Below are 15,708 nucleotides of genomic sequence, written 5' to 3'. Positions count from 1 at the left end.
GGTAGATGCTTCTGAGATTGGTGCAGGAGCCGTTTTCTCCCAAAAAGTTCCGGTGACTTCTAAAATGAATCCCTGTGCCTTCTTTTCTCGAAAATTCTCCCCATCTGAACGTAACTATAACGTGGGGAATCGGGAATTGTTGGCTATGAAATGGGCATTTGAAGAGTGGAGACATTGGTTGGAGGGAGCTAGACATCAAGTTGTGGTCCTCACCGACCACAAGAATTTGATTTATCTTGAATCAGCCAAACGCTTGCATCCTAGACAGGCTAGGTGGGCCTTGTTTTTCACGCGTTTCAATTTTGTGGTCTCTTTTCTTCCGGGCACTAAGAATGTCAAGGCGGACGCCCTTTCTAGGAGTTTCTTTGCGGATTCTTTTATTGTGACCGAGCCTACTACCATTCTAAATGAGGGGGTAGTTCTTTCCGCCAACTCACCCGATTTGAGACGTGCCCTGGAGGAATTTCAGGAGGACAAACCTGAACGTTGCCCTATGGGAAAATTGTATGTTCCTGGTCAGTGGAGGAAGAGAGTAATGTCTGAAATTCATTGCTCCGCGTTGGCTGGTCATCCAGGTATTTTTGGTACTAGAGATTTGTTGAGTCGGTCTTTTTGGTGGCCTGCCTTATCTCGTGATGTCAGGAATTTTGTGCAGTCCTGTGGGACTTGTTCTCGGTCTAAACCCTGTTCTCGTTCTAGTGGGTTGTTGATGCCCCTGCCTGTGCCCAAGAGGCCATGGACCCATATCTCAATGGATTTTATTTCTGATCTTCCTGTCTCTCAGAGAATGACTGTTATCTGGGTGATTTGTGATAGATTTTCTAAGATGATCCATCTTGTACCACTCCCAAAGTTGCCATCTTCTTCAGAGTTGGTGCCCTTGTTTTTACAACAGGTGGTTCGGTTGCATGGGATTCCTGAGAACATTGTGTCAGACAGAGGAGTCCAATTTGTTTCCAGATTTTGGAGTGCTTTTTGTTCCAAACTGGGAATTCAGTTATCTTTCTCCTCTGCATTTCATCCTCAGACCAATGGGCAGACTGAGAGATCAAACCAGACTTTGGAGTCCTATTTGAGATGTTTTATTTCTGCTGATCAGCATGACTGGGTCTCATTCTTGCCCTTGGCCGAATTCGCGCTAAACAATAGAGGTAGTTCTGCCACTTTGATGTCGCCCTTTTTCTGTAACTTTGGGTTTCATCCTCGATTTTCTTCAGGGCAAGTGGAATCTTCGACCTGCCCAATTCTGGACACTGTGGTAGAGAGAATGCAGCAGATTTGGGACCAAGTGGTGGATAAGTTATCCCTCTCTCAGGAAAAGGCCCAACGGTTTTCCAACCGGCATAGGACCATTGGTCCCCGGTTTAAAGTGGGTGATATGGTTTGGTTGTCGTCAAAGAATATTCCTATGAAGGTTGCGTCTCCAAAGTTCAAGTCAAGATTCATTGGACCTTTTTAAGATTTTGGAGATTCTCAATCCTTTGTTTCTTTTCGATTGGCTCTTCCAGTTACGTTTAAGATCCATAACGTGTTTCATAAATCTCTGTTGAAGAGGGTTGTGGAGCCAGTAGTTCCTATGGCGGCGCCTCCTGACCCTGTATTGGTTAAAGGCAATGTGGAATATGAGGTAGAGAAAATACTGGATTCTCGTTTGGCTAGACGGAGACTCCAGTACTTGGTCAAATGAAATGGTTATGGCCAGGAGAATAATTCTTGGGCCTCTGCTTCTGACATTCATGCCGATAGATTGGTTCGTGCTTTTCACCGGGCCCATCCTGATCGGCCTGGTGGCGTGGATGAGGGTTCGGTGACCCCTCCTCAAGGGGGGGTACTGTTGTGAATTCGCTTTCTGGCCTACCTCTGGTTACTAGTGAAGGTTGTGGAGCTGGTTGTATTGACAGAGGGGTCGCGAGTTCTCTTTCCGGGCTCCCTCTGGTGGTTACTGGAGGTAATGGCGCTACTTAACAGAGGCCTGCCACCTGATAATGAGGAGGATGACAGGAGATCTGGAGTTTCTGACTGGATTTAAGACAGCCGACTCCCTCTATCCCTGCTGGTGATTTTTTTCCTGCCTCCTGATGTCTTAGTTTCCAGCTCAGTCCCTGCATGCTCAGCCAAGTGTTCTTTTGCTATTGTTCACATTTGATCTGGTTTTGTCTATTTCAGTTTTGTGTGTTCAGCCAGCTCCAGCTGGAGCTGTGCTGAATTTCCATCCTTATGTTACTGCTTGTGCCAGTTTGTTTTTGTCCCTTATTAGATTGGCCTCTTTTTGCTCTGCTTTCAGAATATACCAGAGTGCTGATATAGTGGGCGAAGTCTAGTGACTTCAGTATTTTTCTATCAGACGTGTTGGGCATTTTTTGAACCAGGGTTTTTTGCGTGATTGCAGACAGAATCTTTCCTTTCTTGTCCTGTCTAGTTAGTATGGACCCCATCGTTTGCTCAGTCTATTTTCCTACCTGCGTTTGTGTTTTCATCTTGTCTCACCGACAATATATGTTTGGAAGCTATCTATTCCTTTGGGGTCTGCTCTGGGGCAGTTTAGATTTCCCCTTTCTTGCTTTAGGCTTATTTAGTTCTCCGGCTGTGTCGAGGCGTCTAGGATCATCGTAGGTACGCTCCACGGTTACTGCTAGTTGTGTGGATAGGATCAGGGGTCTGCAATCCGCTTAGTTACCAACCTCTCTGGTTTTCTGTGGCTTAGCTTGGTCTTGCTTTCCTCCTCGGTGACCCAATCATAACAGTCAAGTAAGTGACACACCACCGGAATCAGGGTCTCTGTCCCTACACCGTGCTGCTCTCAGATTACATATAAAAACTGCTAACAGATTCCCTTAAGCCACTAACTCTACCAGACTGCCAAGTTTGCCTATATTCAAAGCTGGATGTGCTTATTTAATGAGTCTATTTCTATGTTCATGAAACACTCACTGTGACAAGAGAGAGTGCGGGTGTGCACTGTCACTGTGCACTGAGAAGATTATTGCACAGTAAGAAGGGTTCTTATACTGAACATACATGGGAATTGACAACCAGCACAAGATCAGTAGCCCAGCCCCTGAAATGGACGTCCCTCATGATGCTTGATTTCAGGGTAGGGACAGAGACTGTGACAGTGACCGCAGCCTCTGCCTCCTGATGACGGCTCATTTGAGTATTCTAGCATGCACTGGGGATTTCCATCAAAATGGAAATAGGCGGAAAAAAAAATAATAAAGCAGTTAGAGAAGGAAAGGTAGGAACTTTTAATTAAACCGTATTAGAAAAGCTCTTATTTTAGAAAAAAATAAATAGAGACATTTAGGATAAAAATATTACGGTAGTTTTGGACCACCCCTTTAATCTGGTGGACCATTCTATATTCGGTGCGATTACGATCCAGTACTGGAGAGCGCGAGGCTTGGTTATTAAGTTAGAGCTAATTGTTTTGACAGTCACATGTAGATCTTCTTTGCAGGAAGGAAAGCGAGACTTCGCAGGCATCATTAGTCTGGTTATTTCAGCAGATGCAACCTGTATTTATCAGAAATTAAGATAATCAGACGCCGCAGTTAGATAAACAACAGCGAGCCGGCTATTGTCTGCATTACTTTGCACTCGGCACTAATTTCACAGGTCATGTGAGAATCGGAAGGAACATTTGTTTATTGCAGTTAATGCTTTTGTCATTAGAAGATTATTTATGTTATTCTTTGTTGCTTGGTCGGGGAGCTATTTGATGGCCTCTTTTTGTTTCTTTGCCGGGTATAATGGCCAAGGAAGACTGGTAAAATATGAATTATTATATTACCGCTAGTGATAAAACTCCGTACTATGAACATTTCATGGTGCAGGTGTAACAGATGCAAAGCAAGATTAATAGGACAGAGCAATAATTAAAGCGCAGCCAGCTGTCTCGCAAAGAATGGGTTTCTCTGGTCCCTTTCGATCATTGCGGGGATACCTAATATTTTTATATGTCAATGAGATTACAAAGATTTCCGGCAGAAATATCCTCCTCAGGGAAAAGACGGACTTCATTACAAGAGATCACATCCATCTGTATTGTAAATGATCATATAACAGAGGACCGTAAAATAACATTGTTTAGGGAATGGTATCAGCATTTAGTACATCCCCATTTCACTCTCTCCGCCCAGTGCTCCATTGTGTTAACCATTTTCTCACCCTTCATGGGTTTAGCGGGGTCATGACTTGAAAAAAAGTTGGAATTTTCTGTGCTGTAAAAAGCACAACAATAATTTTGTAAAAATCACAATTCACTGGTAGAATTGCAAAATGCTGTAATGGGATAATTTTTATCATTTGTATTTAAATCTTATAAATAGAGCATGATCTTGCTACCATTATCTCTCCCAATTAGTTAAAACTGCATACATACCGGTCTTTCATGTTTAGGAGCTATTCTCTCTTTTTTGAGTGGACAGTTCATCTTCACTGGCATTCTGCCAGCACTATAGGAGCAGGAACTTCATTTATTTTCGCAAATAGCATGCACTGTATCTTCCACTGTTCAATAACTTGTCCGCCTCAGACTGGAAGCTTGCCTTTCATAGATATGCAGTTTGGCAAACAGAAAAGAAGGACAAAGACCCACCGCTACTTCCTATAATATGTCCCAAGATCTGCTGATGCTTTAGCCGGTGCATGCGTCCTTTTGACGGTGCGTCGGCCACACCAAAATGCAACACAATGCGTTTGGCACAGGTCAGCGCACCGTCAAAAGTACGCATGCGCCAACAAAAGCAGACCTGCGCACGGCCTGCGTACCCAATGCTAAAGATAGGGTACGCAGGTCGCATACAGCGTCATGCGCCCATAGGCGGAGCTGACCGCAAGGGGCGGAGCTTCACGGCGAGCGTACCCTGTGCCTAAAACCCTAGTGTGAAACTAGCCTGAGAGTTACAACTTTTATATCAGCTTAGAAATATTCTTCTGCAGATCCACGATTTGACGAAACTTGTGGGGCTGGAATTAAGTGTGTAAAAATCCAGTGGTCCAGAGAAGAGTAGGTGACCGGAATAGTGGATTGTGGTTTTACTTTTCAACACGTTTCGAAGTAATCATATTTCTCCATCAGGATGAAGCACACACGATCTCCCCAGCACTGATGTTCATATTTTGTTCTAATCTATAAACTCTGCAGCTCTATGTTTCCAGTTTTACTCATTTCCCAGTGTGAAAATGTAAAATCTGTGCCTAAACTTAAATATATGTGGTGAAACTGTAATCCTTTTTTCTTCACCGACCAATGGTATAAATTTCTGTGACCTACCTGTGGTGTCAATTTGATCACTGCTCCCCTAGGTGAATTCATTGAAAGTTGTGATTTGCAAAATTTTATTTATCATTTATGGGTGGTGAGGTGTTCTGCTGTTCTGTACTACAACATGGCACTCCTTCCCTTTTGACCTTTTTACTCCAAACAGGAGTTTTCTACCACATGCAGTATCGGCGTACTTAGGAGAAACTGCACAACAAATTGTGTTGTCCATTATCTCCTGTTACTCTTTTGAAAATGCAAAATTTGGGGCTAAATGATTATTTTTATGGGAAAAAGTTACATTTTCAATTATTCCTTCCACATTGCTTTAATTCTGGTGAAGCCCTTACAGGGTTAATGAATTTCTTGAATGTGGGTTTGAGCACTTAGGGGTATAGTTTTTAAAATGCTGTACTTTTTGTTATTTCCTGTCATATAGGGTCCTCAAACTTACTTTTAAAGGGATGTAGTTCCTAAAAAAAATGTTTTTGTAAATGTTGGAAAAATTAGAAATTGCTGATAAAATCTTAACACTTCTAACTTCCTAACAAAAAAATTGTTTCAAAAATGATGCTGATGTGAAGTAGACTTGTGGTAAATGTTATTTGTTAACTATTTTGTGTGATATAACTATCTGGTTTATGGGCGGAAAAATTAAAAATTTGAAAATTGCAAAATCTTCAAATTTTTTGTCATATCAACCTAAATTTACCACTAATAAGTACAATATGTCATGAAAAAGGCAATCTCAGAATCGGTGGGATATGTCAAAGTGTTTCAGAGTTATTACCATATACAATGACACTGGTCAGAATTGACCTAGTCAGGAAGATATAAACAGTCTGGGGGGAAGGGGTTAAAAAAAGCCTAAATTTTTTCCGACTATAGATTAATATACAATGGTGATTATTGTACATATATTCAAAATTCTTCTCTTGGTTGTGAATTCCAATGTCAATTATTTAGAGACAGGAAAGTAATAATTAGCTACTAATTGTCTACTGATAATTTAGCATTTGCCAATAATTAGGTGGAATAGTGAATTAATCACTGGGTTTTCCTGTCACTGTTGGGGAGAACTCCTCCTGTCTGAAATGTGTGTGAGAAAGGACAACGCTTGTCAACTCCAATAATGCAATATGCATCCTCCTTTCTACTTAAAAAATAATTTTTATGTCACATTCCAAACCGCCAGGTGTTTCAGACATAATTTAAAGCTTATTTGACTTGTTTTTCTAATTTTGGATCACTACCATATCACATTCTGATGATTTGATATAACACATGTGCATGCAAGTGGAAACTCACCCATGTAGTGTGATTTTCTTCCCTTCAATTATTTGTGGTGCCGCTTACTTAGGCACATAACACGATAATTGCCAACTCGTTGTGACTTCCTTAGTGTTTTAAAATTCCTTGACTACAAACATGATGAACCTGTATGGCTTGTAAGCTTTGGTAATGGAGTCTATGCCCCTGCACATACCCAGGCATGGATCACTCGACCCAACCACCCTTCAAGGGCTTCTCCAGTCTGAATCCCCTCAGCACACGCACTGTGTGGTGCGAAGATTCTCGAGTTTCTGAGCCGGGACTGTTGGGTACGTATGTGTCATGCATACGCTTTCCAGAGCCTGTCTAGTGGGCACCGCCTCGCTCCATACACTTGTATAGAGCGAGACATCGCCCACTGGACAACCGTATCAGTAGACGGGACATAGCCTCGCTCTATACGAATGTATGGAACAAGGCTGCACCCACTTAGACGGGCTCTGGTCACAAGTATACATAACACATACGTACCCTTCGGTCCCGACTTAGAAACTAGCGAATTCCCACAGTGCATGCACTGGGGGGATTCAGAAGTCTACAGTCACACAGAGTAACTGCAGATTTTTCATTTTTGAACGGATAACCCTTTTAATGTTTTATGCAATTTTTAATTATCACTGATATCTATGGGAGCTATCGTATTGAAACAATTAATGGGAAATTTGAGTAGACTTCTATAGGAGTCATATATAATGTCCCTTCTTGGGCGACTTTCAAAGCTTTAAGGCTAGTTTCACACTAGCGTTACCGGGCGCAGCACACGGCCGCCGGTAAGCTCCGGCCGCGGCCCCTCCGGTCATCTCCTCTGATCGCATGATGCTGCATGCGATCAGCGTACCCTATATTTAGCATTGGGTACTCTGGTCGTGTGCCTGCACATTTTTGCCGGCGCATCCGCCCTTTTGGAGCTCTGCCGAGCGCACAAAAATGCAACACAGTGCGTTTGGCGCACGTCGGCACAGCGCCAAAAGGGCGGATGCGCCGGCAAAAGTGCCAGCGCACGACCAGCATGCCCAACGCTAGATATAGGGTATTCTGATCGTATGCAGCGTCATGTGATCAGAGGAGGAGCTGACCGGACGGGGCGCGGCCGGGGCGGAGCTTAGCAGCGGCCGTGCGCTGCGCCCGGTAACGCTAGTGTGAAACTAGCCTAACCACACTAATATTTATGATTTTAGTAGATGTACTTCATTCAGTATGGAGATGCAATACAGTTATCCTTTTCTAAATATACCTACATACAGTTAACGTTGGTGGGGGCAGGGGCATTTTCCCTGTGAGCCATATTCTGTGTGGGGAAAAAATAATTATTTTAAAGGGAACAGTGTTCTTAAATAGTGATAAGCGAGTCTTCTCGTTGCTCGGGTTTTCCAGAACATGCTCGGGTGTCCTCCAAGTATTTTGATGTGCTCGGAGATTTAGATTTCGACATCTCAGCTGCATGATTTGCGACTGCTAGACAGCTTGAATCCATGTGTGGAATGCCTGTTTGTTAGGGAATTCCCACATGTATTCAGCCTGTCTACAAGTCGCAAATCATGCAGCTGAGACGACGAAATCTAAATCTCCGAGCACGCCAAAATACTCGGAAATCACCCAAGCAACGAGTATACTCGCTCATCACTAGTCTTAAATAGTGCACTAAATGCTCTTAAAGGGAGTTTGTAGGCTCTGAATTCAGTATCAAAGTGTACATATTCCTATAGGGGACCTTGCACTAAGACATACACTTAGTATAAAAATCCACTGGACTGCTTTGTAGAAAAATATTTTTCATGTTCATATGCAAAAGTGGTGCAGTGTGAGCAGAGGCATCCTTCTTTCCTTAGTTTCTTAGGCTAGCATAGCACTGTCAACCAATGTAAGAAAGGGCAAATCTGTGAAAGGCGCTGTGCTTCATAGCATACAGCTGTGTCTACAGTGCTCCTGCAAATTAACATAAAGATTCTTTTCTCTAAACTATCCATTAAACTCTTAATTTACATGATCAACTTACTAAGAACCTGTCTGTAATCTATTGTGGGGGCGTGTTCTTCTTTCCTTTGAGTGTTGCTGCCTGCTTATAATTGGTCGGCATCATACAGGGAGAAGTGCACACCCCTAGTGGAAACTCTCTGATAACAATGACTTGGATTTAAAAAAGAAGGTAATTTATTATGTGTCAAAAACTTTGATTGTTTATATCTCTGCAACAAAGAGTTAAAAAAATATAAATAAGTGTTTTATTTCTCTCTGCATTTACTATTATATTGTGTGTCCAGTTCAACATGAAAACTTTGGCAAACGATAGAGATGAGTGAATTTTTCCGGATTTTGGCCCCAAATCAGATTTTGACATATTCGAACCCTATTCGTGCCGAATGTTTGTCTTATGATCGGTTCCGAGCATATTCGGTAATTTCTACTCCCTTTGACTAATGATGTTTGGCTGTGTTTGACGAATATAGCAAAAACAATATTCAAATCCGATCGTATTCGGAACCAAATCAGAACAAATTCGCTCATCTCTAGTAAGCGATCCTCTTTAAAAGCTTCTTTTGACACATCAAAGTACAGCATAGCTTAAATATTTGTCTATTACATACATAAGTTACAATTGAGAAATATGGAGGTACATGGAAGTATAAGAATTGGAAGTGTTACTCCCATTTCTTGCCAACTGAATTTATCTAAAGTTTTTGAAAATTTTGGTTAATTGTGGATCTTTGTTAGACCTCATTCCTATATTTTCTGATACAGTATGTAAAAAAATAATTCCATCAGTGTGCTAGATCAGATTTTCATCAGTGTTTGGTCAATTTGTCCATTTTACCCATCACTGATTTTCTCGTATGTACAGTTGTGGCCAAAAGTATTGACACCCCTGCAATTCTGTCAGATAATACTCAGTTTCTTCCTGAAAATGATTGCAAACACAAATTCTTTTGTATTATTATCTTCATTTAATTTGTCTTAAATGAAAAAACACAAAAAGAATTGTCCTAAAGCCAAATTGGATATAATTCCACACCAAACATAAAAAAGAGGGTGGACAAAAGTATTGGCACTGTTCGAAAAATCATGTGATGCTTCTCTAATTTGTGTAATTAACAGCACCTGTAACTTACCTGTGGCACCTAACAGGTGTTGGCAATAACTAAATCATGAGGAAGCATGCGCAATCTCAAGGCTACATGTCCATCTCCAAAGACCTGAATGTTCTGTGTCTACCGTGCGCAGAGTCATCAAGAAGTTTAAATTCCATGGCACTGTGGCTATCCTCCCTAGATGTGGACGGAAAAGAAAAATTGACAAGAGATTTCAACGCAAGAGTGTGCGGATGTTGGATAAAGAACCTCGAATAACATCCAAACAAGTTCAAGCTGCCCTGTAGTCCGAGGGTACAACAGTGTCAACCCGTACTATCCGTCGGCGTCTGAATGAAAAGGGACTGTATGGTAGGAGACCCAGGAAGACCCCACTTCTTACCCCGAGATATAAAATAGCCAGGCTGGAGTTTGCCAAAACTTACCTGAAAAAGCCTAAAACGTTTTGGAAGAATGTTCTCTGGTCAGATGAGACAAAAGTAGAGCTTTTTGGGCAAAGGCATCAACATAGAGTTTACAGGAGAAAAAAAGAGGCATTCAAAGAAAAGAACACAGTCCCTACAGTCAAACATGGCGGAGGTTCCCTGATGTTTTGGGGTTGCTTTGCTGCCTCTGGCACTGGACTGCTTGACCGTGTGCATGGCATTATGAAGTCTGAAGACTACCAACAAATTTTGCAGCATAATGTAGGGCCCAGTGTGGGAAAGCTGGGTCTCCCTCAGAAGTCATGGGTCTTCCAGCAGGACAATGACCCAAAACACACTTCAAAAAGCACTAGAAAATGGTTTGAGAGAAAGCACTGGAGACTTCTAAGGTGGCCAGCAATGAGTCCAGACCTGAATCCCATAGAACACCTGTGGAGAGATCTAAAAATGGCAGTTTGGAGAAGGCACCCTTCAAATATCAGGGACCTGGAGCAGTTTGCCAAAGAAGAATGGTCTAAAATTCCAGCAGAGCATTGTAAGAAACTCATTGATGGTTACCGGAAGCGGTTAGTCGCAGTTATTTTGGGTAAAGGTTGTGCAACCAAGTACTAGGCTAAGGGTGCCAATACTTTTGTCTCACCCATTTTTGGATTTTTGTGTGAAATGATCAATGTTTTGATTTTTGCTTCATTCTCTTTTGTGTTTTTTTCATTTAAGACAAATTAAATGAAGATAATAATACCAAAGAATTTGTGTTTGCAATCATTTTCAGGAAGAAACTGAGTATTATCTGACAGAATTGCAGGGGTGTCAATACTTTTGGACACAACTGTAAAAAAATAAAGCAAAAAAAACAAATTAGAGCTTCTCCGATTTATTACAATGTTAAAAATGAACAGTAGAGGGATTTCTCACAGATGGCAAGAGTGTGCTGTCTGTGATTTTCATGGGACCATAGACTTGGATGAGTAGTTTCGAGCTGTAACTCACTGTTCAACAAAAAATACAGAGAGGTGGATAGCTCAGTTCTTTATATTCGGTGTGTATTCTATCTGTCACACTCCTGTATAAAACACATACATGAAAAACAGACATCTGTATGATGCATGAAGCCTTACGGTATATGTTCATCTTCCCTGGTAATGCCAACCATTAGGCTGTGTTCACACACAGCGTTTTTTTCGCGGTTTTTTCCCACGGATTTGCCAAAAATCTGCGGGAAAAACGCGAAAAATAAGCTTCCCATTCATGTCTATACATTTTCCACTTTTTGTGCACATTGATGCGTTTTTTTACCGCGAAAAAACCGTATCGCGGTAAAAAACGCAGCATGCTCATTAATTTCGCTGATTTTTCCGCGTTTCTGATTATTTCCATGCGTTTAGAAAACGCGCGGAAAATGCGTGGTTTTCTGGGAAGGGAGTCAGGTTTTCAAGCAGAAATTTTCTGCTACATGTGCACTTAGCCTTATACGTCCGATAAAGGGCAGTCGTAATGAATGGCTAATCAGTTTAACATTGATAAAGGTCCTTACAAATGATCAATGCCAAACTGTAGGGATTTATCCTTCCCGGAGCTGGAGAAAAGAATATGAGCTGTAACGTACCCTTTAAAAACTGTACAGGATTTAATTTATTTTTATTTTTTTAATCTGGTTTGCTCTGTAATTGGTCTCAACACCAGGATAAGTCAATATTTGGAGCAATATCGGTGCCTTTATTTTTTTGCTTTTTTCACATCTCTATTATTTTTCAATTGGGGTAGCTAAAAGTTTGTTTCTTTAAAATTCTTTTAAAAGTGATAGTTGAATAAAAAGCACCACTCAAACCGTGTTTAAATGTATTTTGCTGCCTTTCGCATTCATTTTACACCATTATCCCTTATCATTTCATCTAATACATTTGTCAGATACTTGTTTGTTTTAGCATATGCCTTTTTCTTGCATCTTTTATCTTGCCAGCTCTTATCTCTATTGTATTTTTTTATAGATCTAAGATTACATTTATTGTAAACTAATTATGGATGGTAATCATTCAGGCACATAGGTGTGTGTTTCAAGATGTTTTTATTTTACTTTTTATGTTTCGTGTACATTTTTGAGGTGCAGCTAGAGTTGTGCGTTCATGATTAGGAGTGGGAGGCGGTCATAGATAAACTCCTGCTCTATTGGTTCATTTTCCCATTAAAATTGTGGCGCACTTCAGAGAAAATATAGTCGGAGATGCCTTTTCTGTAAGACTGGGGTTTCGCATTGTAGGCACAATGTGGCCGACGCTATGCTAGCATGCTGATCGGCACAGTTCTAATAGTTGGTGGCGGACACAGTAAGAAGAAAGCCCCTCTTTATGGCTAAGGCAAAAGCTGTGCAGACGGTAATTGGCCCCTTACCTCTTGGGCCCCTGTGCAGCAGCACAGGTTGCACCAATGGTATATCCGCCCTTGCTAATAGTGCTTTTACAATTGGCCTGCAGCTCTAACTATGAGACCAGGGCAGTGAATGAAAGCTGGCGCTGGACCTGGGGGGACGGTGAGTACGATGTGATTTTAATACTTTCCATTACAGTACATTTTTTGTGGTCCGCTTTTTATCAAAATGGAAAACCTCTTTAAAATGATTTTTCTTGCATTAAAAACTGCTGTATGTTGGCTGAAAAACAAAATGTTTTGATTATCACAAAAATATGGGGTTTAATATATTTGGGTATGAATGTTCTTTGGACGGTTCTTGGAGATTCCAGCGGTTCAATTGGAAATTCCTTCAGCATAAATGAGTGAGCCTTATGCTATGTAAAGGTGTCACTTTGCATTCTCACCTGTAAATGCCGTGCCGCTCTTTCTGTTTGCACTCATTTTGTGCTTTTACAGCTTGTAGTTCTGTCTGTATTTATAGAATTCAATCTCTCCTTGCACGTTAGTACGGCAAACGGTAGATTAACAACATTTTCCTAGAACGTGTCCCGTTTGCCTGTGACATTGCCGCTGTTTTTTCTTTATTCTCCCTTTTAAGATCAAATGAGATTTAAGAACAAACAAAAAAATAAACACAAAAAAAGTTTCATAATAAACATAGAAATAAATTAACTTGCCCTATTAACCAAACAGCTTGCAGCTGCATTATATGAACTAAGCTGTACTTTTATGCTTTGTAATTCTTGAGTCCCTTCACATATAATGACACTTATGGTACCATTTTTCTTTCTTTTCTTTTTTTTTTACACTTTGTTTTAGACGATGGGTGAGACTCCTCTTTGGCCGAGAATTTCCGCTTCAGGACCTTCTTGTGGTTTGGGATGCTCTCTTTGCAGACAGCAATACTCTAGCCTTGGTGGATTATATTTTTGTTGCCATGCTTTTATATATCAGGGATGCATGTAAGTATCAGAGCTTTTTTTTTATCATTTTTATACTGGACTATTAGACTCTGTAAACTAGATTTCTTTCCATCACAACACTGGTCAATAGTGGAAGGCACATCAGAACAAACTCCATGTGAGCCTGAACATGGGTCCTCAGTAGAGGGGCCCTATATTCCCACCTGTCCACACAAGCAATTTGTTGTCTGGATGATCGTCATTTCAGATATAGAATTCTCTGCTGCAGATGACATGCTTGTAGGAACCTGTAGTAGAAGCTCCTGATGTTTTCCTCCCTCACGCTCTACATGCAGATTTTATGTGATGTTGCTAAGAGTGTCTTGAAGAACTGGTATTCAAAAAATCTTTTAATTTTCATCCATGCATGGCAACCTTGAATCTGTTTTTATCTAGATAAGTTGTTTTGTGTGTAGCAAAACATGTGGAATATACATAGGCTTTGCTGTTCAGTTTTGGGCACCAGTTCATAGAAATGAAGCCTTGGAGCTAGAAAAGGTATAAAGAAGAGCCACAAAATTAATAATGAGGATGAAGGATCTTGTTTATGAGGGAAGATAAAAAGATTTACATTTATTTAGTCTTGAGAAGAGATATCTAAAGGGTGGACATGATTAACTTGTACAAGCACATCAATGGCCAAAGCTCTTTTGAAGACCATTCCAAAGAAACATTCTATCTGGAGGAAAAAAGGTTCAATCTCCAGAGGAGACGAGCCTTCTTTGCCATGAAATTTGTAGATCTGTGGAATAGTCTACTTCAGGAGCTAATCATAGCGGGAACAATACAAGGTTTCAAAAAAGGATTAAAAGACTTAGAAAACATAACATAAATGCTTACGTTAATATGTACAATTCTTATTCTGAAGGTTGATCCAATCCATCACCTACACCCAGCATCAGGAGGGAGAACTCGCTCTTTTAGGGAAGGCGAGTTCATGCATTTTGGCTTTATCTATGCACTTTCCCTTTATTTTTTCCTGTCTTTCTGTTGAACTTTATGACCATGCCTTTTTTTCATCCGTACTATGCAACTATATATGTGTTACAAAGCATTGTGATTCTGATTTTCACAAGTTAAGCTCTACTTGGTTGAGTCTGTTATAGTTCACTCACACTGCCGTATATTTTCAGAGTTTGACCCGAGTGTCATCTGAGTGTAATCTTATTCGCTAACATGAGAGAATCGCAGCACAGGTGCTGAGAAGATGGAGAACTTAATTTCTCCATCTTCTCTATTGTCTCGGTGAGAATACATCGGACTGACGTCCAAGTGCAGACCGATGTTTCCCACGCACCTATAGACTTGTATGGGTGCATGTGATCAGAATATTGGAGCCACTCGTAGCATGCAGCGATTGTTTTCTCATGTCGTTTCATCATGACAAAATAATCACTGATCTGTGCTGCCTCATAGTATAATACTGGGCCGAGTGCTATTTAATATAACATCGGAGATTACTCAGCCATGTTGTATGGCAGTGTGAGTGTACCCTTAGTGTAGTCAGTGAGCTATTACGTTCATTATGTATACTTTTTAACGTCTTACATTTAAAAAACCCACCTGACCATTACCGGAAACCTAAAAATCCCATCATTGAGTACAGTGCTTGCCATGTTTGCCCCATGGTAATTGGGCATGCAGCACTGTCCTTTGGAGAGTGTTCCATAGTACAGTTCAGTGCTCCCTGGCCGTGGACAGGTGCTGCTTGAATTTCCAGACCTTACTGGTTCCGCAGCTCAGCTTTTGATTCGCCAGCCTGGCAAGAGATCATATGTGTGGCATGTAGTGCACATAGTAGTAGCGCACAGGTAACATTACGCCAGCCCGGCTAATCATAAGCAGATCTTGGGATCCTGGAGGGTAAGGATGTGACTTTTCATATACGAGTTTGGTCTCATACGTGGTCCACACTCACATGACAATGATTAGATCCATGATTAGTCGGACAGCACGTAAATACCATTATGGTACATTTGTGTGCTGTCCATAAAAAATTGTGTGAATTCGGCCTAACATGGATGTTTTAAGATTTGCAAGGATCATTTAACCCTGAAAAGTAGTACAATCACATCTTAAAATAACTACACGTCTATACTAAATCTGGGGATTCTACTGCATTATTTCTTTGATAAATTGCTGTACACTTCCATATAAATAGGAATATACAATTGTGGCATTGATAAAAACAGTAAAGTGTAAGTAATGGCATCTTGATGGATTACCTTAGG

At 40.9% G+C, this 15,708-nt stretch overlaps 1 protein-coding gene across 1 annotated transcript in view; it reads left to right on the top strand.

Annotated features, from left to right (window-relative positions):
* Positions 1-15,708, top strand: part of TBC1D5 (TBC1 domain family member 5) — a 741,163-nt gene that overhangs the window by 523,153 nt on the left and 202,302 nt on the right. Inside the window, exon 15 of the mRNA XM_073568086.1 lies at positions 13,335-13,477. Within this exon, the coding sequence (XP_073424187.1) occupies positions 13,335-13,477 (143 nt within the window). The remainder of the gene's footprint in view (positions 1-13,334; positions 13,478-15,708) is intronic.

This window comes from Dendrobates tinctorius, unplaced genomic scaffold (genome assembly GCF_039654945.1).
Source record: "Dendrobates tinctorius isolate UK_male_01 unplaced genomic scaffold, ASM3965494v1 ptg000005l, whole genome shotgun sequence".
Taxonomy (NCBI): Eukaryota; Metazoa; Chordata; class Amphibia; order Anura; family Dendrobatidae; genus Dendrobates; species Dendrobates tinctorius.
This window is presented reverse-complemented; position numbering and strand designations above follow the sequence as displayed.